The sequence below is a fragment of the Molothrus ater genome, chromosome 29, assembly GCF_012460135.2.
Source record: "Molothrus ater isolate BHLD 08-10-18 breed brown headed cowbird chromosome 29, BPBGC_Mater_1.1, whole genome shotgun sequence".
NCBI classification, from domain to species: Eukaryota; Metazoa; Chordata; class Aves; order Passeriformes; family Icteridae; genus Molothrus; species Molothrus ater.
This window is the reverse complement of record NC_050506.2, coordinates 939264-967057: the sequence shown is the minus strand read 5'-3', so window position 1 is coordinate 967057 and position 27794 is coordinate 939264. Positions and strand designations below refer to the sequence as shown.

The 27794-nt window shown below is 57.8% G+C and overlaps 1 protein-coding gene across 2 annotated transcripts; it reads left to right on the top strand.

Annotated features, from left to right (window-relative positions):
- The first annotated feature begins 619 nt into the window (after positions 1–619).
- Positions 620–25997, top strand: GATAD2B (GATA zinc finger domain containing 2B). Of its 2 annotated transcripts, none has more exons than XM_036397819.2 (11): positions 620–769; positions 15528–15857; positions 17520–17649; positions 18531–18662; positions 18781–18912; positions 19474–19644; positions 20475–20790; positions 21728–21930; positions 23100–23210; positions 23846–23963; positions 25494–25997. In XM_036397819.2, exons 2-11 carry the CDS (start codon positions 15529–15531, stop codon positions 25625–25627), a joined length of 1776 nt encoding a protein of 591 aa, XP_036253712.1. In that variant the 5' UTR covers positions 620–769; position 15528; the 3' UTR covers positions 25628–25997. The 2 variants fall into 2 exon arrangements, with proteins under 2 accessions (XP_036253712.1, XP_036253711.1); XM_036397818.2 differs by lacking the exon at positions 620–769 and adding an exon at positions 9207–9380.
- The last annotated feature ends 1797 nt before the right edge of the window (positions 25998–27794 follow it).

Sequence of the window (27794 nt, the reverse complement as noted above, 5' to 3'; positions counted from 1 at the left end):
ATTTACCGGGGGGGTTTTAGGGTGCGGAACCCCCCTGAGGGGAGTGAGGCCGGATCCGCCATCTTGGACCCTGGCGCTGCCCTCAGGCCGCCATCTTGGATCCGGGCACGGGCCATGAGGCCTCGCGGCCGCCGAGCCCCACGCGCTGCGGCCCCGCCGGGCATTGGTGGGCTCTGCCCGGTGTCTCCAGAGCCGGGATCTCCTCCCCGGAGCCACCTGGCCTCGCAGAGGCGCCACGTGCGGCGGAACCGGGCCGGTGCTGCGCCCGGGGCGGGTACGGCGGCTGGGAGGGGACAAAAATCCCCGGCGCGCCGAGGGAGAAGTCGCGCGCCGCCACCGCGCGCCGCCGGTGGTACCCGGATGTTCAGGCTCGGGGACCCATTAAAGGCGCCCCGCGGGGAAGCTCGGCGCGTTCACATTGGTGCAGCGGGACGTCAATCATTGCTGAGACACCCAGTGAAAGCTGTCAGGTGGGATAAGAGCGGGTTGCAGGGATTCCATTGGTGAGATGTTGTGCCAGTCTGCGTGCCGCACCAATTGGCGTCGCGGCTGGGGTCGGGAGGCGGGGCGGGCGCGGCGGCGGCGGCGGCCAATCAGCGGCATTGTTTGTGGTGGTGCCGGTTGCGCTCGGCGGTGGCCGCGTCTGCTCCGCCCGCCCGGCCCGGGACCCCCGGGACCGCCCGGGACCCGCCGGGAACCGCCGGGACCCACCGTGAACCGCCGGGAACCACCGGGAACCGCCGGGAACCCGCCGAGACCCCCGAGCCAGGTGAGGCCCGCGGGGGCGGCGGGGCCGGGCCCGGCGGGGGCGGGGCAGGGCCTGTCTCGGGGTGGGGGGGGCGAGAACAGGGGCTGAGGGGGATTTTGGGGGGCTCAGGGCGGATTTTGGCGGCCTGAGAGTGGATTTTGAGGGGCTGAGGGCGGATTTTGGGGGGCTGAGGGCAGCAGGCAGAGCCCGAGGGGTTGGGCGGCGGCGGAGGTCGGGTTTGGGGGAGCAGAGCTCGGATTTGGGGGAGCAGCGCTCAGGGATTTTGGGGAGCAAAGGTGAGGGATTTTAGGGAGCAGAGCTCAGATGTGGGGGAGCAAAACTGAGGGATTTTGGGGAGCAGAACTCAGAGATTTTGGGGGGGTAGAGCTCGGATTTGGGGAGCAGAGCCCAGGGATTTGGGAGTGCGGAGCTCAGGGATTTTAGTGAGCAGAGCTCAGATTTTGGGGAGCAGAGCTGAGGGATTTTGGGGGTAATGCTCAGGGATTTTGGGGAGCAGAGCTGAGGGATTTTGGGGGGCAGAACCCAGGTTTGGGGAGCAGCGCTCAGGGATTTTGGGGGAGCAGGGCCCAGATTTGGGGGAGCAGAGCCCAGATTGGGGGAGCAGAGCCGAGGGATTTTGGGGCTCAGCCCGGGAGGTTTAGGGGCGCGCCGGGGAATCCCCCGGGAAATCCGGGGTGTTCCCGATGGGATTTAGGGGGGCGGATGCCGGGAACCCCCTGGATCGCCCCCCCTCGAGCCCCGCTTTGTTTCCTCCGCTCCTTGCGGGATTCGGGAGCGGCTCCCGGTTCCTTTCCGCGCCGTTTCCCGGCCTCATCCCGGATTTCCTCCCCGCGGGATTCTCCCTCTTTTCCTGCCGCCCCCCCCTCACTTCCCGGTGCTGCTTCCCCTGCTCGGAGGCAGCGGGGAAACTTTGCCATCCCTGCAGGAGCCTCCGGCGCCTTCCCCTGCCCGGCTTTGGGGTGGGATCGGGATGGAAACGCCGCACTGGGGGGGTGGGAGGGGGCACGGCCCCTTCCTCACCCCTTTTTGGGAAGCTGGATCCTCTCCCAGCAGCAGATCCGAGAGGATTTCTCCTCCTGGCGATGAGGATTTCTGCTCCCGAGGAGAATCCTTGCCCACATTCCCAAAATTGAGGCGTTTGGGCGCTTTCCCCTCCCTTTGGAGCCTGGAGAAGGGATCTGTGATGGCGGGGGGAGGGGGTGGTTTGCCGGGAACAGAGGAGGAGGAGGAGATTTGGGAATCTGGGAGCAGGGAGGAAGAGCCGGGATCGATTGGCTTTTCCCGAGCATTTCTGATTTTTTTTTTTTTTTTTTAATTTTAACATCCATTTGATTTTTTTTTTTTTTTTGGAGCTTCCTCGGCCGCTGCCGGGCGGGAGGAGGAGGAGGAGGAGGACGAGGAAGGGGGAGCACGGGAATGGGAGCAGCCTCCTCCTGGCAGGAGTGTGGGAGGATTTGACTCCTGTTCCTCGGTGCTCCCGGGTGGGGGCTGGGGCTGATGGCACAGGCAGCCGCGCTTTTAGGGCGATTTCAGGCGTTTTAAGGACTGGGGGTGCCCGCCCTGAGAGACCCTGGCACGCGCCGGGATTTGGGACATCCCCCAGATCTGTGTGGTGTTGGGGTGAAATGGAGTTTCCACAGGGAAATCCCTGCTGGGAATCCAGGCTCGAGCTGGGATTTGTCACCTGGGTGGTGTTGGAGCTGCTGGGATCCATCCCAGGGCTCCGTGGTGGTTCCAGTGCTCTGATCCTCTGGGATCTCAGTGCCACCTTCCCCTGGCACCTTTCCTGGTCACGAGGCTGGCACTGCCTCCATCCATCTTCCATCTCTGCTTGGAGCACGTGCCAGGCTTTGGGACATCTGCACAGGGATTTTGGGGGAGCAGAGCTGAGATTTGGGGGAGCAGAGCTGAGATTTGGGGAAGCAGAGCTCAGATTTGGGGGAGCAGAGCTGAGATTTGGGGAAGCAGAGCTGAGATTTGGGGGAGCAGAGCTCAGGGATGCTCATGCTGAGGTTGCTGTTGGGGTGAAATGGAGTTTCCACAGGGAGTCCCTGCTGGGAATCCAGGGTTGGGCTGGGATTTGGTGGTGTTGGAGCTGCTGGGATCCATCCCAGGGCTCCATGGCGGTGCCACTGCTCTGGTCCTTTGGGATCTGGGTGCCACCTTCCCCTGGCACCATTCCTGGCGCTGCCTCCATCCCTTTTCCATCTGTGCTCAGAGCATCCCCCCGGAGCAGGGCGGCTCCCGGGCTCCCCTCGGGTGCTGCTGGCGCAGGGGAGGGCAGCAATTCCTGCCTGGCAGGATTTATTATTTATCCCACTCAGGATGTTCTTGGGAGCACCTTCCCCTCCAGTGCCATCTCCCAAGGGGGTTGGGATCCACGCTCAGGACAGGAATTTCCCAGATTCCTTCCAATCTTCAGCTTTTCCCTGATTATTTCCCAGGTCATTGACAGTTTTCCATGCTTGGCTCTTCCATCTCCAATGGCAAAAATGCTCCTTGGTCCATCAGAGTTCCTGGTGGAAAATTGTGGGTTTGGCTTTCACCTGGATCTGGGAATTCTTCCCCACAAATGGCTGGGGTTGTGTTTGCCGTGGGTTTTGTCGGTGTTTTAGGGTCTTTTCCAGGTTTTTAGGGATATCTGTGGGTTTGGGGTTCACATGGATCTGGGAATTCTGCTCTGTACAGCCATGGATGGCTGGGGTTGTGTTTGCCGTGGGTTTTGTTGGTGCTTTGGGATTTTTTTGAGATTTTTAGGGAAATCTGTGGGTTTGGGGTTCACGTGGATCCTGGAATTCCTCCCCATGGATGGCTGGGGTTGTGTTTGCCGTGGGTTTTGTTGCTGTTTTAGGGTCTTTTCCAGGTTCTTAGGGAAATTCTCTGTTTTGTAGTATTTAGGGATGCTCTCATGGCTGGGATGGGATGTGTTGGGATGCACCCTCATTTCTCTGCAGGAATTTCTTCCCAACATCCCACCCCAATCTCCCCTTTCCCAGCTCCAGGCCGTTCCCCCTTTTCCTGCCACTCCACGTCCTTGTCCCACAGCCCTCAGAGCCTCTTTGGCTGCTGGGGATGCTCCAAGCTCTCCCTGGGCCTTCCCTTTTCCAGGCTGGGCAATCCCAGCTCCCTCCTCCTTCAGCAGGACACGGGGAATGTTCAAGGATGTCCCGGCCCGTTCCCATCAGGAGCTGCCCTGTTGTGTCCTTCCATCCCCAAATCCGCCCCCATCCCGCTGCTTTGGGGATTTTGGGCACCTCAGTGCTCACTCAGAGCTGGGGGAGCTCATCCTGATCTGAGGGAAGTGGGTCAGGAAGAGGCTGCAGTGCTGAGCTTGGTTCTTTTTTTATTTTTCTTTTTTATTTTTCTTTTTATTTTTTTATTTTCCCCTTTTTATTTTCCCCCTTTTCTATTTTCCCCCTTTTCTATTTTCCCCTTTTCTATTTTCCCCTTTTCTATTTTCCCCTTTTCTATTTTCCCCTTTTCTATTTTCCCCTTTTCTATTTTCCCCCTTTTTTATTTTCCCCCTTTTTTATTTTCCCCCTTTTTTATTTTCCCCCTTTTTTATTTTCCCCCTTTTTTATTTTCCCCCTTTTTTATTTTCCCCCTTTTTTATTTTCCCCCTTTTTTATTTTCCCCCTTTTTTATTTTCCCCTTTTTTATTTTCCTTTCTTTTTATTATTTTTCTTTATTTTTCTTTTTCTTTTTTCTTTTTATCTTTTTATTATTTTTCTTTTTTTCTTTTAAAAAAATTTTTCTTAATTTTTATTTTAATTTTTTATGCTTCTTTTTAAATTTTTATTATCATTATTATTATTTTTCTTTATTTTAATTTTTCTTGATTTATTTTTCCTTTTTCTTCCCCTGGTTTTCCCATGAGTGCAGCCCTTCCCAGCACTGGCAGGTTCAGGATGGGCTGGGGCAAGGGGATCACTCCCCCCTCCAGACCCCGGGGTTGCCTCCCTGCCCCTCGGACGTGGAATTTGGGATGGTGGCATCTGGAAAATCCCTGCACTCCCTCTGAAGAGCAGCCCCAGCCTCTGGAATCCGCAGGGTGTTGGGAGCGGCGCTTCCAAACCTAAAATTAGCCCCGGGTTTGATTTCCAGGGATGCTCCTCACGGCCATGGGGTCCCATCCCCGCTCCAGAGACTCCACCCCGTGAGCTCTGAGCGTGGATTTTGGGGCTGAATCCTGGAATTGCCCCATTTTGGAAGCCCTGGGGGCGGAGGCGATGGGAGGAGTTGGATTTGTGTGGGTTTTCCATGCCTGGGGTGTTTTTCCCAGTAAAATTTGGGCTTCATTTTCATGGAGTCCCAGAAGATGGACGCATGAACCCTGGGGTTTTTTGGGATGAGACTGAGCCAAAGCCTGTGGGAAGGGGAGGCTGCTCCTTGTCATCCATCCCAGCACCCATTTTTGGTTTCCCAGTCGGCTGCGAGCAAGAAATTGCCCAAAATCCACCTGAAACTCCCCAAACTGCAGGTGTGCTCCCCAAATCCTGGCTTTTAGGGAGGGCCTGGCTGCAAAACCTGCCTGGGCTGTTTCCCCCAGGGGATTTTAAGGTCGAGGCTCCAGGGACTGGCCCTTGGCTGAAGGAAGGATTGGGAATTTCAGCTGCTCCCGGTTTGCTCCCGGTTCCAGCTCACCTCAAGGGTGAGAGGTGCAGGTGGGGGAGCTCCTCCATGTCCATGAGGAATTCCCCAGCTCCTCAAACACATCCCTGTGCTGCCTCCAGACTGAGGGAAAAGGCAGCAACCAGAGGGACACAGAATTCCAGGGAATTCCAGAATGATCCCATGGTTCTCCTTCAGTAACTCCAAACTTGCTGTTTGGGGAAAAAAAAAAAAATAAAAATCCCGAACTTGGATTTTCCTCTTTCTTAAATCCTGGATTCCAATTAAATCTTGGAGCCTTGAGAAATCCCAACACCTCCTTGTGCCATGGGGGCATTCCCATGGCTGGGTGTTTGTTCCTTCCAAGGAATGGTCTCAATGGAAGGTTGATGGAATTCCAGAACCCAAAATTTGCTGGTTTTAGCTGGAATTGCTGGGCTTGGGAGGTTGGAGCTGCTGGATGTGGGTGGGGATGGCTCTGGTGTCCTTTGGGATGGGAATCCTGAATTCCCAGCAGGCCAAGGCCATGTTCTAGAAGAGTTGGGATGATTCCATGGGGATGGGATCGTGGATTCCTGCTTTTCCATGGAATGGCCTCAAGGGAAGGTTGAGGAATCCCAGAACCCAAAATTTGCTGGTTTTAGCTGGAATTGCTGGGCTTGGGAGGTTGGAGCTGCTGGATGTGGGTGGGGATGGCTCTGGTGTCCTTTGGGATGGGAATCCTGAATTCCCAGCAGGCCAGGGACACGTTCTGGAAGGGTTGGGATGATTCCATGGGGATGGGATCGTGGATTCCTGCTTTTCCATGGAATGGCCTCAAGGGAAGATTGAGGAATCCCAGAACCCAAAATTTGCTGGTTTTAGCTGGAATTGCTGGGCTTGGGAAGTTGGAGCTGCTGAATTCCCATCAGGCAAAGGAGAGGTTAACCCAGCTGGGGTTGGGATGAATCCGTGGGAATGGGATCGTGGGTTCCTGCTTTTCCAAGGAATGGCCTCAGTGAAGGTTGATGGAATCCCAGAACCCAACGCTCGCTGGTTTTACTGGATGTGGAGCTGCTGGATGTGGGTGGGGATGGCTCTGCTGGTGTCCTTTGGGATGGGAATCCTGAATTCCCAGCAGGCAGAGGACACGTTCTGGAGGGGTTGGGATGAAGCCACGGGAATGGGATCATGGATTCCCACCTTCCCCTGGTCGGATCCTGGCAATCCTTGGGTTGTGCTGAGGTTGTGGTGGAAGCTCCTTGAGCGAGGCCTTCCCTGGAGATCAGGATTCCCACTGGATGCCAGAATTGGGGAAGAATCTTCCATTTCCCTGCTTAATCACCCTCCAGTTTTCGCAGAATCTCTTGCTGAGTACACAGTGTTGGCCTGAGGCCGGATCAGGATCACAGATCCTGTCTGTGTTTCGTTTAGGAGGAGAGGGAATTGGATCCAGGGATTCTCTGTTTTGAGGGAGATGCATCAGTGGGGAAGAAGATCCGGGGATCCTTTGGATTTGGGATGAAAGGAGCTCTGGTCAGATTCCTCAAAGACCTTTTGAGGAAACAGAAGCTCCCAGGGAATGGATCCACAGGGAAAAACCCCCAAATCCAATGAAATGATGTTTGAGTGCTTCCTTTGCCCATCCTGGCTGGGAGGATCCATTGGGAATCCATTGGGAGCAGTGGGATGGGAGGGATTTTATCCCTTCCCAAATCCCCACCCAGCAAAAACAGGGATGGAAGGGCCTGAGGAAAAGGGGGAGGATGGAAACAGCCTGGAATGGTCCTGAAAAACCAGGGGATGGAGAAATAAAGGAATTTGCTGCTCTCCTGTGCCCTCTGCGTTTTCCATGGACACAGCCTGGAATAAATCATCCCCGGGCCCATCCCACCCCCTCATTAGCTGATAAATCCATGGAAACGAGCATGCAATTAAAGCTAATTAATCCTTTCCCCCTTTGGAAACCAAATTGTTCCATTTTATCCAAGAAAGGCAAACTGGGTGTTCCAGTGCTGGAATGCTGTGGAATTCCCAGACTCCCACACCTCAGGGGTGGAACCAAGCCGTGGATGTGGGGGATTATGGGATTATCGGGGTGTTTTGGGGGAATCTGAGCCCTTCCATCTGCTCCAAGCCCTGTCCAGCCTGGCCTTGAGCATTTCCAGGGATGGGGCAGCCTCAGAATCCCGGGATAATCTGTGCCAGGGCCTCCCCACCCTCACAGGGAGGGCTGGAACGAGGATAGGGATATTCCTGTGGCTAAGGAATCCCAAATATCCATGCTCAATCCTCCGTGTTTTGGTTCAAAACTGTGTTTTCCATTCCCTGGGATTCTCCATCCCTGGGATTCTCCCATCTCCTGGGTTCTCCATGCGGTGAATGCTCCAAGCTCTCATTAATTCCTTAACGAGGCCCCAGATCTGTCCCCATCCTCTTCCCTCTGCTCCCCCCTTGGGACACCCTCAGCCCTGGGGACCCAGAGTGGGCTTTGGGCGCCTCTGGAATTGGGCTCAGCTGGATCAGGAGGTTTGGGACAGCTGAAATCCCTCTGGATGCTCCTCTGCAGGGCCAAACCCCACAGGTGGCGTCTCCCAGCCCTTGGCATCTTCAGGGAATCTTCCCAGGGAATCCTCAGGGATCTTCCCCTGCTCCCTGTGACCTTCGATGGGACCCTTTGGCATCTTCCTCACATCCCTCAGCATCTCCTCCTGCCCCTTCCCTTGGTGTCTTTTTTGGGATTTTGGCGTCTTCGTTGACATCCCTTGGTGTCTTCTTGGTGTGTTCCTTGGCATCTTGCACATCCCTGGGCAACTTCCGTGGGATCCCTGGGCGCATTCCCTGGGCACATTCCGGGATCCCTGGGCACATTTCCTGGGATCCCTGGGCACATTTCCTGGGATCCCTGGGCACATTCCATGGGATCCCTGGGCACATTCCCTGGGCACATTCCCTGGGCACATTCCCTGGGATCCCTGGGCACATTCCATGGGTGCATTTCCTGGGATCCCTGGGCACATTTCCTGGGATCCCTGGGCACATTTCCTGGGATCCCTGGGCACATTCCCTGGGGTCCCTGGGCACATTCTGGGATCCCTGGGCACATTCCCTGGGCAACTTCCGTGGGATCCCTGGGCGCATTCCCTGGGCACATTCCAGGATCCCTGGGCACATTCCCTGGGTGCATTCCCTGGGATCCCTGGGCACATTCCCTGGGATCCCTGGGCACATTCCATGGGATCCCTGGGCACATTCCCTGGGCACATTCCCTGGGATCCCTGGGCACATTTCCTGGGATCCCTGGGCGCATTCCCTGGGATCTCTCGGGACCCTCTCCCTGCCCTGGGCTCGGCGATCCCGAGGCTGCTTCGACCTCGGGCCGCGGTTTTTTTGGCGATGGGAGGGGCGGCTCCCGGCGGCGCCGAGGCTCCTTTTTGGGAGGGAAAGGGTTAAAATTCCAGGGGAGGGAAGGAGCTTCCATGAATGAAGACAAAGTTTGGCGGGGGGCCAGCAGCGGGGGGAGGGGGAGCGGGGAGGGGGCGGCCGCGCCAGCGCCGAAACCCCAGGAAAAATTAAACCCCCACCCCCCCAAAAAAAAATCCGGAGCCAGTTCCATGTCGGGAAGTGCCAAACCGGTCACGACCGGAATTTTTATCTTTTCTTCTTTTTTTTTTTTTTTTTTTTTTGAATTTTTTTTTCATTCAATTTTTTTTTTTTTTAATTCCCTTTTTTTTTTTTTTTTTTCCCCTCTCCCTTCTCTTTTTCCCTGCCCCGCGAGGCATCATGGGAAAAAGTCAGCATCCCCCCTTTTCTTTTGTTTAATAAAACAGAACGCGCATGATTGGCAGGGAAGGGCCCGCTCGGAGCGCGGCTCCGGCTCCGGCTGCGGCTGCGGCTCCGCGGGCGATGGAGCGCGGGGCCCTGCCCGGCCCCGGCCGCCTCCTGCCCCTTCCCGCTCCGCTCCCCGCTCCGCTCCTCCCTCGCTTTCTCGGCAACTCGAGGCAGCGGGAATATTGGACCTGTAAGTATCCCTCAGACCGTGCCGGGGGTTTGTCGGGCAATTCGCACCGGACAAAAGGGTTCCTTAAGGTGCTTTTCCGCTTTTTTAAAATTTTTTTTAATTTTTGGGGTTTTTTTGTGGTTTTATTTTGTGTCTGGAGGAGGGAGTGTTTTAAGGAGAAAAGGAGCGCTGGCGCTGGGATTTGCTGTCGGAGCGGATCCGTGATTCCCTTCTCCCTTCCCTCCCCCCTTTCCCCACCATCGCTATTCCCCTGGAATTCTCCAATCCCACCCTCCCCGCCGCCCGCTGGACAGGGGCTGACAAAAATACCGGCAACAACAATGCCTCGCATCCCTGTCACGCCCTCCCCTTCCCCTGGTGATTGATTTCATTATCGATTGGGCCGTTCATCAGTGATCGATGGCCCCGCCGAGCCGGAGCGGCCGCACAAAGGCAGCGCCCGCAGTCGAGGAAATCGGGAAGCGTTATATAAGGGAGCCTGGGAAGTCTGCGTCATCCCGGATGGGGAGGGGGCCGGGGCCCGGCGCTGCCTCCTCCCCCCCACCTTCCATCCCATCACTTTTTATTGCATTTTCTTTTTCCCGGCTGGCTTTTCCCAAAATGGGCCGGCCCAGCCAGATGCTTTGGAATTTTTATCTCTCTCTAAGACTTTGAGGAGTTTTTGGGTCTTCCCCCCACCCATTTCAGGGCATAAAGCAGTTTCTGGAATTCCTGCTCTCCTCCCACATCCCAAAAATCCTGGGCTGGGATGAGGTGTGAGGCCCGTGGTGCTGGGCCCGGCCCTGGCATTCCCTGCTCCCGAGAAGTGGAGTTGGACAAGAACACAAACTTAGGAGGGAAGGGAAGCACTTTTGGGGAGGGAGGATTTTCCTCCTTTCCTACTTTTCCTGCTTCCCATTGTTAGTTTTGTACTTGACCTGGGGGTGCAGAATCTGAGGACATCCCGAGCTGGGGGTGGTGACCTGGAATCTGAGAGATCCAGGGTCTGAGAGACCCAGAACTGGGGGGATCCCCAGGGTCTGGGAGATCCAGAATCCGAGAGATCCAGGGTCTGGGAGATCTGGAATTGGGGGGGATCCAGGGGCTGGGACATATGGAATCGAGGGGATCCAGGGTCTGGGAGATCTGGAATTGGGGGAATCCAGGGTCTGGGAGATCCAGAATCCAGGAGATCCAGGGTCTGAGAGATCTGGAATTGGTGGTGGAATCCAGGGTCTGGGAGATTTGGAATTGGGGGAATCCAGGGTCTGGGAGATCCCGAATCCAGGAGATCCAGGGGCTGGGACATATGGAATTGGGGGAATCCAGGGTCTGGAAGATCCAGAATCCAGGAGATCCAGGGTCTGAGAGATCTGGAATTGGTGGAATATGGGGTCTGGGAGATTTGAAATCTGGGAGATCCAGAATCCAAGAGATCCAGGGTCTGGGATATTTGGAACTGGGGGGATCCAGGGTCTGTCAGATCCAGAATCCAGGAGATCCAGGGTCTGTCAGATCCAGAATCGGGGGGATCCAGGGTCTGTCAGATCCAGAATCGGGGGGATCCAGGCTCTGGCACTGGTGTGTGGGAGCAGGGACCGGTGTCCCCGTGCTGGGCTCCAGGAGCGGGAGCAGCAGAACTCCTGGAGCAGTTTGCTCTGCAGGAATTCCCACTCTGCCACATCCCAGTGCCCGCTCCCATCCCTTCCCAAATCTTCCCTCGTATTCCCATTCCCTCCCGGGAGCAGCCGCGTCCCTGCGGCTTCTGGGATGGCTCTGGGGCCGTTCTTAGGGCTTCTCTGCCGTCGCTTTAATCCCGGTGCTCCTCCTGCTCCGGAGAAAATCTCCGTGAGCCGCCCTCATCCTCCCTTACCTGCCTCGGGATTCCTGCCCGGGGATTCCTGGAGCCAGCGCGGTTTTTGTTCAGCCTTGGAGGAAGGAGCCTTTTCCCCTTCCCGGGTCCCGCTCCCGGCCGCCGAGCCCTTCAATCCCAATTACCTTTTTAGGTGATTCTCCTTTTCCTGGCGTTCCTTGGGAATGCTGGCCCTGGGAGCCAGCCATTTTGTGTTCATTTTGTGTTCCTCCGTGCCGGAACGCGGTGGGTTTTTTTTTTGGTGGTTTTTTTTTTTTTTTTTTTTACGACGACGTCGGGATGTGCCGAGCCCAGATGGAATCGGAGCCGCCTCGTGCCGGGAAGCCCCCGGAGCGGGATTGTGGCCGGATGGCTCCGGATGAGCAGCCAGCCCTGTGCATTTCCCATGGGATCAGCGGGGATTGACGCCAGATCCTGGGATTTAGGGGGGTTCGGGCAGTGGGAGCGTGCCCAGGTGAGCTGCAGGGCTTGGATCTCGCCAATTCCCGCTCCCTGATCCCGGGAAAACGGGACTTTAATGGGATTTGGATGGGTTTTATTCCATCAGCCTTGTATCTGAGTGGTGTCTGGGTTTGGAGTGACTGGAATGGTGCTGGAGCCTCATGGAGCACCTTGGGGATGGGTTTGGATTCTGGGTCTCTCCTGGGATTAATCCCAGCCCCAAATGGACTTTGAGGGATGCTCTGGGTCCCCGAGGCTGCCTCTGCCTGGCCATACCCGAGCTTCCCAAGGGGCAGAGCAGGGGCTGGGCTGGTTTATCCCTGATTTCCCATCCTTGCTCCCTCGGATCCCAGGGATCCACCTCGGCTCCTCTGGGGCTGCCAGCAGCTCCGTTCAGCAGAATTCCGGTCCTGGTGGAAAGGGATTGGGAAACTGGAAGATGCTGGGGGGGCACTGGGGGCATGTGGATCCCTCGTGGTGGATCAGGGATTGTTCCTGGTGGATCAGGGATTGTTCCTGGTGGATCAGGGATCACTCCTGGTGCTGGATCAGGGATTGTTCCTGGTGGATCAGGGATCACTCCTGGTGCTGGATCAGGAATTGTTCCTGGTGGATCAGGGATCCCTCGTGGCAGACCAGGGATCACTCCTGGTGGATCAAGGATCGTTCCTGGTGGATCAAGGATTGTTCCTGGCAGATCAGGGACCATTCCTGGTGCTGGATCAGGAATTACAACCCCTCCATGAGCTCTGGAGGGTCTGAGGCTGGAAACTGGGGCTGGAAGACCAACATGGGGATTGACCCAACGGAAAACCCTCCAAGGAGGCTGGGAAGGAGCTGGGACCTGCCTGGATAAACTCTGGCTGGAATTAACTCCTGGTGCTGCCAAGTCTTGGTTCTGGATTCCATCGGGTAAATCCCAGGATATTTTCATCTCTCCCTGGATATTCCCACTTCTTCCTGGAATATTCCTTCTTTTGGCCCAGCTCGCTCGTTCCAGCCTTTCAAATCCTCCCACTGAGGAATTTTTTTTTTGTTTTTTTTTTGTTGTTGTTGTTGGATATTTTCCCCTGTGGGCACCGCATCCAATACCCATGGAAAAGGGGGTGCTGCTTTGTTTGTCTGCACCAAACCCGTCCTGCCGGGCCCCGCGGAGCGGGAGGAACGTGCCGAGGAGCGCGTGGTGCCGCGGCAGGGACGGGATCCCCACGGAGAGCTGGCAATCACCAGCAGGCCGTGTCCAGCACCCTGGGATTCCTGGAAAGCCTCCCCAGGTCGGTCCAGCCCGCCCTGCTCATCCCACTCCTGCGGCTTCTGGAATCTTGGCTCTCAGGGATAACCCCGGTCCGGAGGCGCACCGTGGATTTAGCTCCTGTTTTCCATGAGTTTTGCCACCATTTGGGAATTTGTTTCCAGTGAGGAGGATATTTTAGATGGAAGCTGAAGGGAGAGGCTGAGGCTGTTCCCTGGGATGTGCCGGAGCCCCGGCGGCTGTGCCCGAGGGCGGCGGGGCCGGATGATCCGGTTTGGGATGTGCCGAGACCGGAGCGGGGCCAGCGCGGAGCCTCCCGGAGCCTGTCCGACCTCCAGACGATTCCCGGGATTGGAATCATTCCTGCTCTTTGCTGTGGATTTCTGCGTGGAATCAGGAGCTCTGCCCTGGTTTTCCCAGCGCTCTGGAAATTCCCAGTGGATCCTCCCCTTCCCCCTCCAGCCAAAGGGCCCCATTCAAGACCGAATCCAAAGCCTAATTTCATTTTTATTGGATCTGGCTGAGCCTGGAGAACCTCTGGAGTGGATTAAATGGTGGTGGGCCCCATTCCTGGTAACGGCCCTTTGGATTTGTTTGGAATGCCAGAGGGGAGGGCATTGTGAGACCACCTTGGTGATGGAGCAGGGACTGGGGGGGATCTCTGCAATTCCTGCAGGATCCTGGAAGGGACAAGCAGGAAGTTGGAGCAGGAGATCCTGGCTCTCCCTGCTGGATCCCAGCTCCGTGCTCAGCTCAGCTGTCCGTGGCGAGCTCCTATCCTGTGGGATGTTGCTCCTGGGCACCTCTCCCTCCTCCTCCTCCTCCTCCTGCTGCTGTCTCCTTGCCGGGAGCAGCCCTGGGCCCGTTCCTGGCGCGCTCCCAGCGGCTCCAGCCGCAGCGCTGGGCGCGGCTCCCAGTGCTCCCGGGGTGTCTGGAACATCCCCGCTCCCCCCGGGGTCACTCCTGCGGGACGGGGGCGGGAGCGGCTCCCGCGGCCTGTCCCGGCTTGCCGGGCTAAATTTGGGAGACGTGCGGAGCGACGGGATGAGCAGGTAGGGAAGAGCCCTCGGTGCTCCTCAGAGGCTCCGTCCGGCTTTTTTTGGGATCGTATTTGGGATTTCCGTGGGTTTTCCTGCTGCCCTCCCCTGCTCCCGCTGTCTCCAGTGGGAGCTGGACTCGTGTGCCGATGTGCGGATGCGTCACTCCAGGGATTTGTACCCGAGCCAGAGCCTCCTCCTGGCAGGGCTTTGGAAGGGTTTGTCCCGGGAATGACTCGGAGCCGGGTCCTGGCAGGTGTGGAGCAGCTCCAGGTGCTCCACGGGACACTTTCTGTTCCCTGCAGAGCAAGGAATTCCTGTGTTGCCCAGCCAGCCACATGGAATTCCCAGCGATTCCCCAGGTGTTTGTCCTGATTCCCCAGGTGTTTGTCCTGGTCCCCAGCCCTGCTCCTCAGGGAAAGGCCTCGCCCAGCTGCTTTGCAGGTGGAGCTCCCCTGGCTCTTTGTTGTCGGAGCTGGTTCCTTATCAGCCTGGGAGCGGGATTGGGATGGGGTTGGGATGGGCTCCAGGCTTGGGATGGGGTTGGGATGGGCTCCTGCCTGTTTTCCAGAGGGCATTCCTGCACCTGGAGAGGTGGGAGGGCGGGGATGGACCTGCCCGAGCCTCCATCCCGGAGCTGCCGAGCATTCCTGCCTGGAAAAGCGCACGGTGGGGATTTCCTGGTGTTCCAGGGGGTTCATCCCAGCTCCCCTTCCTTGCTGAGCTGCATCCATGGGGTTTAATCCCAAAGGAAGGATGGTGCTGCTGTTCCCAGGGACTTCAGGGCCTTTCAGAGGGGGAAACTCCTGACCTGGATGGGGGCTGGAGAGGTTGGAGCTCCATGAGGAGACTGGAGCTCTCCAAGGCGTTGGAGCTCTGTGGGATTGGAGATCTGTGAGGCTGGAGCTCTCCAAAGCGTTGGAGCTCCATGAGGAGCTTGGAGCTCTGTAGGATTGGAGCTCTCCAAAGGTTGGAGCTCTGTGGGATTGGAGCTCTCCAAGGGGTTGGAGCTCCATGAGGAGATCAGAGCTCTCCAAGAGGTCAGAGCTCTGTGAGGAGATTGGAGCTCTCTTAGAGGTTGGAGCTCTGTGGGGAGATTGGAGCTCTCCACGAGGTCAGAGCTCTGTGGGATTGGAGCTCCCCAAAGCATTGGAGCTCCATGAGATCAGAGCTCTCCAAGAGGTTGGAGCTCTGTGAGATTGGAGCTCTCCAAGGGGTTGGAGCTCCATGAGGAGATCAGAGCTCTCCAAGAGGTCAGAGCTCTGTGGGGAGATTGGAGCTCTCCACGAGGTCAGAGCTCTGTGGGATTGGAGCTCCCCAAAGCATTGGAGCTCCATGAGATCAGAGCTCTCCAAGAGGTTGGAGCTCTGTGAGATTGGAGCTCTCCAAGGCACCTTAAGGTTCTGTGAGATTGGAGCTCCATGAGGAGATCAGAGCTCTCCAAGAGGTCAGAGCTCCATGAGGAGGTCAGAGCTCCCTGGGGAAGCCAAGCTGAGCTCGGGGGAGGTCCTGGGGGGATTCACTGGGATCCTTGCCACTGACATGTCCCTGTCCCTGTCCCTCAGGATGGACCGCATGACGGAGGACGCGCTGCGCCTGAACCTGCTCAAGCGGAGCCTGGAGCCGGCGGAGGAGCGCGAGGACGTCCTGGCCAAGAGGCTGAAGATGGAGGGACACGAGGCCATGGAGAGGCTGAAGATGCTGGCACTGCTCAAGCGCAAGGACCTGGCGGGGCTGGAGGTGCCCCACGAGCTCCCGGTGAAGCCGGACGGGATCAAGGGCTACGAGGAGAAGCTCAACGGGAGCCTGAGGCCCCACGGGGACGGGCGGAGCGCGGCCCGGCCGGGCAAGGAGAACATCAACGACGAGCCCGTGGATATGAGCGCCAGGAGGAGGTGGGTGCTGGGAATCCCGGGGTGGGAGGAGCTGGGTTGGGAACGAAATGGGATTTGAGGGGTCCTGGAGAGCCCGTTCTGGTGACACCGAGAGCTGGGAATGGTGGGATGAGGGGGAATGGCTTCCCACGGACAGAGGGCAGGTGGGATGTGAAGGTGGCACAGCTTATCCAGAGATTTGTGGATTTCTCATCCCTGGAAGTGTCTGAGGCCAGGCTGGACGAGGCTTGGAGCAGCCTGGGATGGTGGGAGGTGTCCCTGGAGGGTCCTGCTGAGTGTGGAGCTGCATCCTCAGCGGGATTCCTTGGATATTGTGCAATGTGAGGGTTCCCAGCGGGTCACCAGCATCGCACACGGACACTTGGATCAGGAAATCAGCCCTGGGAAGAGCTGGGAATGCTCCACTCGGAGTTGAGAAGTGAGACTGGGAATGTCTCATTTTCCTGGATTTTCCTTGGGAATGTGCTCTCCTCACCTCTGCCTGCCTCCCTCGCCCTGGCTCCTCCTCCAGTGATTCTCTTGGAATTCTGCTCTTCCCTGGACAAAGGAAATCCAACAATTTGTGATTCCTCATGGATGGATCTGTTTTCCCTCTTGGATTTGGACTCTGGCTCTGCCCTTGTTCCCCTGGTGGAATGTCAGTCATGCAGCCTGGATGTATCGGGATGCTCCTGCAAAATAATCCCCAGGAGCTGCAGGAAGGACAGCCCCGATCCAGGGAAGTGCCACCCAGATGTGCCAGCCCAGTTTGGAACTCCTGGCACGCAGCCTGCTTTGCCTGGACGGGCTCCCACTGCCTCCTTCTCCTTGGGATGCTCTGGAATTTCTCTGCTGCAGCAGGGACAGCTCCGTGCCCTGGTGCTTTGGAATATCCACAAAAACAGCTGGAACGTTTGGGAGGCAATCCCAGCTCTGAGCATCTCCCCAGCCTCGGAGCAGCCAAACCTGGGAGCTGGGATCTGTCTCTGGGGTCCCTCCTGGGTGGTCAGAGCTCAGAGTTTGGGATGGGATATTCCATGGTCTCCCCTCACTGCAGGGACCTTCCAGGGAGCTGGAATTACCTCCATGCTGGATTATCCCACAGTTTTCCAAGCAGCAGGAATGAAATCCAGGGTCTCAAAGGGCTTTTCTTGGACTCTCCCTTCCCGGGATGATCCTGGGATGATCCTGCCTGGATCCTGCTGGATTCCACCACTGATTTTTTGGTTTATTTCTTTTCCCTGCTGCTCCTTTGGTTTCCCGATCCCATCATGGATCAGTTGGATATTCATGCAGGTTTTCCTTTATGGAATGAGCTTTTCCAATAGATTTGGGTTGGGGTGGGCTTGGAGTGGTGCTGTTCATGTGGGGGGAGCTCAGCCCCTTCTCCACCACAGTGAGGACGAGCAATTCCAGGCTGGAGAATCCCTGCCATTCCCTCCCATCCCAGCACCAGGACACGCTCCTGGTTCCCACCTGATTCCCAGGTGGGATTTGCACCCCTGCAGAGGGAGGGAGTGCATTTGAGGGAGTCCTTCCCTCTCGGTATCCATGGGAGCCGCACCGCTCCGGGTCTGTACTGGAACGAGGGCGATCCTGTGCTCTCAGAATCCCACACTGCTGGCTCGGTGGGGCTCCCAAATCCCCAATTCCTGCCTCACTGGGACTCCTCTCCCCCTGCAGTGACCAGGACCGGGGCAGGTTGACCCCGTCCCCGGACATCATCGTCCTGTCGGACAACGAGGCCTCCAGCCCCCGCTCCAGCTCCCGCATGGAGGAGCGGCTCAAGGCGGCCAACCTGGAGATGTTCAAGGTGAGGGAACGGGGATTCCATCCTGGGAAAGGCACAGCATGGGGGGATGAAGCCTTTGAGGAGGGATGAATTTGAGGAGGGATGAAGCATTTGGGGTGTTGGAGAGGGATGAAGCATTTGGGGAAGGATGAAGCATTTGGGATGGGATGAAGCATTTGGGGTGTTGGGGAGGGATGAAGCATTTGGGGTGTTGAGGGGGGTTGAAGCATTTGGGGCATGGGGGGGGGATGAAGCATTTGGGGCACTGTGGAGGGATGAAGCATTTGGGGAGGGATGAAGCATTTGGGATGGGATGAAGCATTTGGGGTGTTGAGGGGGGATGAAGCATTTGGGGCATGGGGGGGATGAAGCATTTGGGGAAGGATGAAGCATTTGGGATGGGATGAAGCATTTGGGGTGTTGGGGAGGGATGAAGCATTTGGGGTGTTGAGGGGGGATGAAGCATTTGGGGCATGGAGGGGGATGAAGCATTTGGGGAGGGATGAAGCATTTGGGGTGTTGAGGGGGGATGAAGCATTTGGGGCATGGGGGGGGGATGAAGCATTTGGGGCATTGGGGAGGGATGAAGCATTTGAGGATGGATGAAGCATTTGGGGAGGGATGAAGCATTTGGGGCATTGGGGAGGGATGAAGCATTTGGGGAGGGATGAAGCATTTGGGGCACTGGGGAGGGATGAAGCATTTGGGGAGGGATGAAGTACTGGGGCATTGGGGAGGGATGAAGCATTTGGGGTGTTGGGGAAGGATGAAGCATCTGGGGCATTTCTCAGCCAGTTCCATGTGCAGCTCCCCTGTTCTCACACCTGTGGCCCAAATTCCTGCTTGGATTCAGCTTCCCCTCTCCCTTGCTGACATCCTGCTCGGTTTCTGGGGTTTTCCAGGGGAAGAGCCTGGAGGAGAGGCAGCAGCTGATCAAGCAGCTCCGGGACGAGCTGCGGCTGGAGGAGGCCCGGCTGGTGCTCCTCAAGAAGCTGCGGCAGAGCCAGCTCCAGAAGGAAAACGTGGTGCAGAAGGTGAGGGGTGGGGATGGGAGGGATGACGGCAAGGGGTGCACACAGAGCCCCCACTCCACCTGTGGGATTCCCTAAATCCCCTCCTGGGAAGACAAATCCTGTCCTTGGTGCCCCCCAGACCCCCGTTGTCCAGAACGCCGCGTCCATCGTGCAGCCGTCCCCCGCCCACGTGGGACAGCAGGGCCTGTCCAAGATCCCCTCCCGGCCCGGAGCTCAGGGGGTGGAGCCGCAGAATTTAAGGACATTACAGGTGAGAGTTCCCAGGTTTTTCCTGGAAAATGCTGATTTTGGTGGGTGCACACAGAGGTGAGGGGCTTTTTCCCTCAATTCCCAGTGCTTGGGGTTGGATTTGGGTTTGTCAGGAATTAAGACTCAGTGATCCTTGTGGAGATGGATATTCCATGATCCTCTGAATGTCCAATGTCCCAGCTGGAGTGGGATGAGGATGGTGGGAATTCTCCAAGGCCTGCAGCCTCCCTGCTGCTCCCAAAGGAGAAATGTTTGCTCCATGGATTTCTGCTGCTCTCCTTGACCATGGAGCAATCCCAGCCTCCCACAGGAAACAGAGATGTGCCAGCTTGAGCTGGAGAAAAGGTCCACAATCCTCAAAATCCAGGAGAGTTTGGGGGAAAACGAGGGATTTGAGGCATTAGAGATTAACTGTGATTCCGCATAAGCAGGAATTCCGTGCATCAGGGAATCAACGCTCCAAGCTTCCCTCATTTTTCTACCATTTCATTACCGAGCTCTGGGGGGGTTCTTGGGGTTGTCCCGAGCCGGTTGCTGGGATTTAACCCCAGATTCCCCGCAGGGCCACAGCGTGATCCGCTCGGCCGCCAGCTCAGCCCTGCCCCACATGTTGATGTCCCAGCGCGTCATCGCCCCCAGCCCCGCCCAGCTCCAGGGCCAGCGCGGGCCCCAGAAACCCGGCCTGGTCCGCAGCTCCACGCCCGGGATGAGCCCTGCCATCAACTACCAGCCGGTGGGTGGCTGGTTGGGGCACTGGTTTGGGCTGGTTGGGCACTGGTTTGGGCTGGTTTGGGCTGCTTGGGCCTGGTTTGAACTGGCTGGGCACTGGTTTGGACTACCTGGACACTGCCCGGGCTACCTGGGCACTGGTTTGGGTTGCTTTTCATTGGTTTGGACTGGTTTGCACCGGGTTGGGCTGCTTGGGCTCTGGTTTGGACTACCTGGGCACTGGTTTGGGCTGCATGGGCACTGGTTGGTACCGGTTTGCACTCAGCTTTTACCGGTTTGTACCGGTTTTGGCAGTAGTTGGGGCTGGTTGAGCACTGGTTTGGGCACTGGTTTGTACCAGTTTGCACCAGTCTGGGCCACAAGGCCACACCTGCTCCACAATTCCCGGGACTCCCCAGCCCTTGTGCCCCACTGATCCCAAATCTCCACCTGATCCCAAATTCCTGCCCTGATCCCAAATCCTCACCCTGATCCCGAATCCCTACTGTGATCCCAAATCTTCACCCTGATCCCGAATCCCTACTGTGATCCCAAATCCCCACCCGATCCGAAATTCCTCCCTGATCCCAAATTCGCACCCTGACCCCGAATTCCCCCTGCAATCCCAAATCCCCACCTGACCCCAAACCTCCTCGGCAGCAATCGGGCTTCTCGGTGCCGTGCCAGCGCTCGTCCTCCTCCGCCATCTACACGAACCTCACATCCCAAATTTGCGCCCTGATCCCAAATCCCCGCCGTGATCTCAAATCCCCACCCAGATCCCAAACCCCCACCCAATCCCAAATCCCCCCTGTGTCCCCAAATCCCCACCATGACCCCAAACCTCCTCGGCAGCAATCGGGCTCCTCGGTGCCGTGCCAGCGCTCGTCCTCCTCCGCCATCTACATGAACCTCGCGTCGCACATGCAGCCGGGCTCGGTGGCCCGCGTGTCCTCCCCTCTCCCCAGCCCCAGCGCTCTCTCGGACGCCGCCAACTCCCAGGCCGCGGCCAAGCTGGCGCTGCGCAAGCAGCTGGAGAAGACGCTGCTGGAGATCCCTCCCCCGAAACCGCCGGCGCCGCTCCTGCACTTCCTGCCCAGCGCCGCCAACAGCGAGTTCATCTACATGGTGGGGCTGGAGGAGGTGGTGCAGAGCGTCATCGACAGCCAAGGTGATCCAGGGCATGTCCCAAAGGGGATTCCGGGGCGTTCAGCCCGCGGTCTGGGGAGTTCCGGGCTGAAACCGTGGCGTTCGGGGCTTTGGGGGTGCTTGGAAAGGTCGTAGGAGGAAGTGGTGGGGATTTGGGGGGAAGCTGAAGGTTTGGGGTGGGTTTGAAGGTTTTCAAGGGGTTTTTGCAGGGTTTCAGATTGAATTTGTGGGATTTTAGATGAGATTTTTCAGGATTTTGGATGATTCGCGGGATTTCGGCCGATCCGCGGGATTTTGGCCAAAATTTTCGGTATTTCGGCCAAAAATTTCAGTATTTCCATGCAGTTTTTTATGGTTTCTGCCAGGATTTTCAGGATTTTAGCCCAAAATATTGTGTTCTGCCTGGGTGCAGGATTTTTGGCCCATTTGCATGATGTCAGCCAGAAATTTCACTATTCCCACCCAGTTTTTTGCAATTTCAGTCAGGATTTTCAGTCTTTCAGCCCAAAATGTTGCGTTCTGGCTGGGTGCAGAATTTTTAGCCAATTCTCAGGGTTTTGGCCGATTTGCATGATTTCAGCCAAAACTTTCACTGTTCCCACCCAGTTTTTTGTGATTTCAGTCAGGATTTTCAGTCTTTCAGCCCAAAACGTTGGCTTCTGGCTGGGTGCTGGATTTTTGGCCAGTTCTGGCTGGGTGCAGGATTTTTGGCCAGTTCTGGCTGGGTGCTGGATTTTTGGCCAGTTCTGGCTGGGTGCACGATTTTTGGCCAGTTCTGGCTGGGTGCACGATTTTTGGCCAGTTCTGGCTGGGTGCAGGATTTTTGGCCGATTCGCAAGATTTCAGCCAAAACTTCCACTATTCCCGCCCAGTTTTTTGGTGATTTCAGTGGAGATTTTCAGGATTTTTGCCCGAAACGTTGCGTTCTGTGCGGGTGCTGAGTTCGGGGCGTGTTTCAGGGAAGAGCGCCCCGGCGGTGCCGCGCGTGGAGCCGTTCGTGTGCGCGCAGTGCCGCACGGACTTCACGCCGCACTGGAAGCAGGAGAAGGGCGGGCGGATCCTGTGCGAGCAGTGCCAGACCTCCAACCAGAAGAAGGCGCTCAAGGCCGAGCACACGAATCGCCTCAAGAACGCCTTCGTCAAGGCCCTGCAGCAGGAGCAGGTGGGGGTTGCTGGGAATGCCCCTTTCCAATGGCTCATCCCATCCCAAAGCATCCCAGAGCATCCCAAACCACCCTGTCCCATCCCATTCCGATATCCCCATCCCATTGTTCCCATTGATCTCGCCCCATTGTTCCCATCCCATTGTTCCCACTGATCTCACCCCATTGTTCCCATTGATCTCATCCCATTGATCCCATTGATCTCACCCCATTGTTCCCATTGATCCCATCCCATTGATCCCATTGATTCCATCCCATTGTTCCCAGTGATCCCATCACATTGATCCCATTGATCTCACCTCATTGTTCCCATCCCATTGTTCCCACTGATCTCATCCCATTGATCCCATTGATCTCACCCCATTGATCCCATTGATCTCACCCCATTGTTCCCATTGATCCCATCCCATTGATCCCATTGATTCCATCCCATTGTTCCCACTGATCTCATCCCATTGATCCCATTGATCTCACCCCATTGTTCCCATTGATCCCATCCCATTGATCCCATTGATTCCATCCCATTGTTCCCAGTGATCCCATCACAATGATCCCATTGATCTCACCTCATTGTTCCCATCCCATTGATCCCATTGATTCCATCCCATTGTTCCCAGTGATCCCATCCCATTGATCCCATTGATCTCACCCCATTGTTCCCATTGATCCCAGTGATCCCATCCCATTGTTCCCAGTGATCCCATCCCATTGTTCCCAGTGATCCCATCCCATTGATCCCATTGATCCCATCCCATTGTTCCCAGTGATCCCACCCCACTGATCCCATCCTTCTGTTCCCATTGATCCCCTCCTACTCATCCCATCCCAGCCAGGCTGGCATTCCAGAAGAATTGAGCGGGATGGCATTGCCATGGGAGCTGAGCAGGATGGCATTGCCATGGGGATTGAATGGGCTGGCATTCCCGAGGGGATGGCATTGCCATGGGAGCTGAGCAGGATGGCATTGCCATGGGGCATTGAATGGGCTGGCATTCCCGAGGGGATGGCATTGCCAAGAAGAGCAGGATGGCATTGCCATGGGGCATTGAGCAGGGTGGCATTCCCAAGGCATTGAAATGGGGTGGCAATCCCGAGGGGTGGCATTCCCGAGGGTGGCATTCCCGTGGCTGTCTGTCCCACGTCTGTCTGTCTGTCTGTCTGTCCCCAGGAGATCGAGCAGCGGCTGCAGCAGCAGGCTGCCCTGTCCCCCACGGCCGCGCCCGCCGTGCCCAGCGTGGGCAAACAGGACGGGATCCTGCGGCACCACACGCTCCGGCAGGTGGGACAGCGGGAATGGGACCCGGGGCGTGGGATCGGGGGGTCATGGGGTGGGGTCATGGGGTGGGATCGTGGGATGGGATTGTTGGATAATGGGGTGATGGGATCATGGGATGGGATCATGGGATGGGATCGTGGGATAATGGGGTGATGGGATCATGGGGTGGGATAATGGGGTGATGGGATCATGGGATGGGATTGTTGGATAATGGGGTGATGGGATCATGGGATGGGATCGTGGGATAATGGGATGGGACCATGGGATAATGGGATGGGACCATGGGATAATGGGATGGGTTCCTGGGATGGATCATGGGATGGGACCGTGGGATGATGGGACCATGGGATGGTGTCATGGGATAATGGGATGGGGTGGGACAAGATGGGATGGGATCATGGGATGGGATGGGATGGGATCATGGCAAGGTATCATGGGATGGGATGGGACAAGATGGAATGGGATTACTGGGATGGGATGGGACCACGGGGATGGGATGGGATCATTGGGATGGGATGGGATTACTGGGATGGGATGGGACCACGGGGATGGGACAGGACGTGCCCATCAGGATGGGTGCAGTGGGCACCCTTTGCCCCCATCCCCGCAATCCCAACCCCGTGTCCCTGGGGTTCCAGGCCCCGCAGCCCCAGAGCAGCCTCCAGCGCGGGATCCCCACCTCCGCCCGCTCCATGCTCTCCAACTTCGCCCAGGCCCCGCAGCTCTCCGTGGCCGGGGGGCTCCTGGGAATGCCAGGTACGGTGGGCACGGGCGGGCATGGGGGGGGATCAGCAGTGTGGGACAGCTCAGGCCATGCCCGCTGGCTTTCGGAGCAGAATTTGGGAATTCGCACCCTGTGCCAGCCCCATCCTGGCCCTTCCTGCCTCGTGGGGGTTTTGGGGTGACTGTGGGATCTGTGGGTCTGGAAAGTCTGTGGGATCCATGGGCTCTGTGGGATCTGTGGGGTACATGGGATCTTTGGGATCCCTGGTATCCATGTGGTGCTGGAGGACCCATGCTGTCTGTGGGGTCTGTAGGATCTCTGGGATCTCTGGGATCTTTGGGGTCCCTGGTATCGGCGCGGTGTCGAGGACCCGTGCTGTGGGATCCGTGGGCTCTGTGGGCTCTGTTGGGTATGTGGGATGTTTGGGGTCCCTGGGCTTTGTGGGATCTGTGGGATCCATGGGGTCTCTGGGATATTTGGGGTCCCTGGTATCCATGCGGTGCCTGAGACCCGTGCTGTCTGTGGGATCTGTGGGATCCATGGGCTCTGTGAGATAGTTGGGGTCTCTGGGATCTATGGGGTCTCTGTGGGATCCCTGGTATCCACACCCGTGCTGTCTGTGGGATCCATGGGCTCTGTGGGGGTCTCTGGGGTCCCTGGGCTCTGTGGGATCCATGGGCTCTGTGGGCTCTGTGGGATAGTTGGGGTCTCTGGGATACTTGGGGTCCCTGGGATCTATGGGGTCTCTGTGGGGTCCCTGGTATCCACACGGTGCCACAGACCCGTGCTGTCTGTGGGATCCATGGGCTCTGTGGGATCTGTGGGATCCGTGGGCTCTGTGGGGTCTCTGGGGTGGTTCCTGGGCTCTGTGGGATCCATGGGCTCTGTGGGCTCTCTGGGGCGGTCCCTGGGCTCTGTGGGATCCGTGGGCTCTGTGGGGTCTCTGGGGCGGTCCCTGGGCTCTGTGGGGTCTCTGGGGCGGTCCCTGGGCTCTGTGGGGTCTCTGGGGCGGTCCCTGGGCTCTGTGGGGTCTCTGGGCTGGTCCCTGGGCTCTGTGGGGTCTCTGGGGCAGTCCCTGGGCTCTGTGGGGTCTCTGGGGTGGTTCATGGGCTCTGGGGTGGTTCCTGTTCTCTGTGGGATCCATGGGCTCTGTGGGGTCTCTGGGGCGGTCCCTGGGCTCTGTGGGATCCATGGGCTCTGTGGGATCCATGGGCTCTGGGGGGGTCTCTAGGGTGGTCCCTGGGCTCTGTGGGCTCTGTGGGATCCATGGGCTCTGGGGGGGTCTCTGGGGCGGTCCCTGGGCTCTGTGGGGTCTCTGGGGCGGTCCCTGGGCTCTGTGGGCTCTCTGGGGCGGTCCCTGGGCTCTGTGGGATCCATGGGCTCTGTGGTTCTGTGGGGTCTCTGGGGGATCCATGGGCTCTGTGGGGTCTCTGGGGCAGTCCCTGGGCTCTGTGGGCTCTGTGGGCTCTGTGGGGCGGTCCCTGGGCTCTGGGGCGGTCCCTGGGCTCTGTGGGATCCGGGGCAGTTTTGGGGTCGCTGCCATCCCCGCGTGCCGTCCCCAGGGGTGAACATCGCCTACCTGAACGCCGGCATCGGGGGCCACAAAGCGTCGAGCCTGGCGGACCGGCAGCGGGAATACCTGCTGGATATGATCCCGCCCCGCTCCATATCCCAGTCCATCAGCGGGCAGAAATAGCCCCGGGATTTCCCCTGCAGCCCCTCCCGGGCCGGGCCGGGCGCCGCCGCTCCGGGGGAGAAGAGACCGCGAGAACCCCAGAGAAACAAACAGAAAAAACGTGGGAAAAAAACACCACAAAAAACAAAAAAACAAAAAACAAAACAGCGAAACAGACAAAACAAACATTTCAAACGGCGACCGCCCCCGACCCCAGCCCGAAATTCCTTCGGTTTTCCAGGCCGGGAGTGGCTCCGGCCCCGCCGCTCGTTTTGTAACGCCGCCGCTTCCCCCTTGTGTTGTGGGTTGTTTTTTGCCCCTTTTTTCCTTATTTTTGCCCCCCTCCCTTCGCTCCATGGATGGTTAAAGCTTTTTTCTCCCTTTTTCCAGAGACTTTGGCAAGGGCACCTTCCCCAGTTCCCCGAGGGGGAGATTTTGGGGGCAGCCTGTGCTGATTCCGGGGGGATTGAGGGGATGCTCTGATCCCGGGGGGGGGGGGACAAATCCCTGTTGGATCTGATCCCAGGGGTGTCACCTCCCCCTGTCCCCAATCCTGGGGTGTCACCTCCCCCTGGCCCCAATCCTGGGGTGTCACCTCCCCGCAGGACCCCGAGCCCTGGGCTCCAGCCCCAATCCCGATGTCCCCAGGGGTGACAGACGCTGCCAGACCCACCCCAGGAACCCCTCGGGGGTCCCTCAGTGTCCCCAGGGACCCCTCCAGGTGCCCCCCCCCCCCACCCCCGGGGGTGTCCCCTCTGTGTCCCCACGTTGGGGACGCGGCGGCTCCGGAGCGGACGGCGCGGCCAGGGCGGGTGAGTGTCCCCAGAGCTGTCCCCAGAGCTGTCCCCACGTGTGTCCCCAACCCCTGCATGCTCCAGAGCCGCTCTCACCCCTCCCTGTCCCCTCTGTCACCCGGGGGTGGCGCCGGGGTCTCCAATGTGTCCCCCCAGGGACAGCAGAGGGGGCGGGGGGGGTCCCTCTGTGCCACCCCGGGGTCCCTCTGTGCCACCCGGGGGTGACAGCGGTGGCACCGGTGGTGGGGAGGGGTCTCTGCTGTCCCCTCTGTCCCCAGGGGTGGGCACTGGGGGGGTCCCGGTGTCCCCTGGGGGTGTCAGGACGACCCAAAGTGAGAAAATGAGCCGCGAGAAAAATCTCGATTTGCACTTCAGCCTTGCCAGCCTTCCCCTCCCGCTCCCTCCCCGGTTTTTCATGGTTTTGGTGAATTTTGGTCACAATTTCCCCTTTTTCCCTCGCTCTGAGCCTTTCCTGCTCCTCTCGTGCAATTCCCCCAATTGGGGGGGAGGGGGGGGGGGTCCCCAAATCCTCCCCAGCCCTAAAGGGGGAGAGACCCCGACCCCAAAACCAGGGGGGACCCAACCCCTGAATTCAAACGGGGGGGGACCCCAACCCACCCTGAATGGGAGGAGGGGCCCCCCTGTCCAGCCCCCTCCCCAAATTCAATGAGCACTTACCCCGGGGGGGGCTGGAGCCCCCAAAATCCCCCCCGGGACCCCCCCAGAGGCAGAGGAAAAATGGGGTTTATGGGTTTATTCTGATTTTTGGGGGGGCTAATGGGGTTTTGTATTCAGAATTTTGGGGTGTTTTCATTGGCTTTGACCATTTCCAGCTGCTCCCCCCCCCCCCCTTTGCCCACCCCCATTTTCCCCTTTTCCCCTTTTTTTCCCCTTTTCCCATTTTCCCCTTTTCCCATTTTCCCCTTTTCCCATTTTCCCGTTTTCCCCTTTTCCCATTTTCCCCTTTTCCCATTTTCCCCTTTTCCCATTCCCTCCCCCAAAATCCTCCCCCCCCTTTTCTCACCCCGGGAGCACTTTGACAAATCGGGTTTTTTTGGGGCTAAAACCTGAATTTTTGGGTTATTTTAGGGGTTTCTTTTACTTTTGGAAGGGGGGGGGGTCACTCTCTCTCCACCCCCCCCCCCCAGGTCTGAGTTTCAATGAGAAAAACGAATTTTAAAAACCCTAAAAAAAAAAAGGGATTTTCACCCATGAAATTGGTGAAAACCTGGACAAAAATCCCAAACCCAAGTGCAATAGTGGGGGGGGGGGGGCCCGGGGGGCCGAACTCTTGGTGCTATAAATGAAATTTTGGGGGGGGGGACGGCCCTGTCACCCCCCCTGGGGGGGTCTCAGCCCCGGGGGCTGCGGGCAGTTCCCCCCCCCCCTAAAAA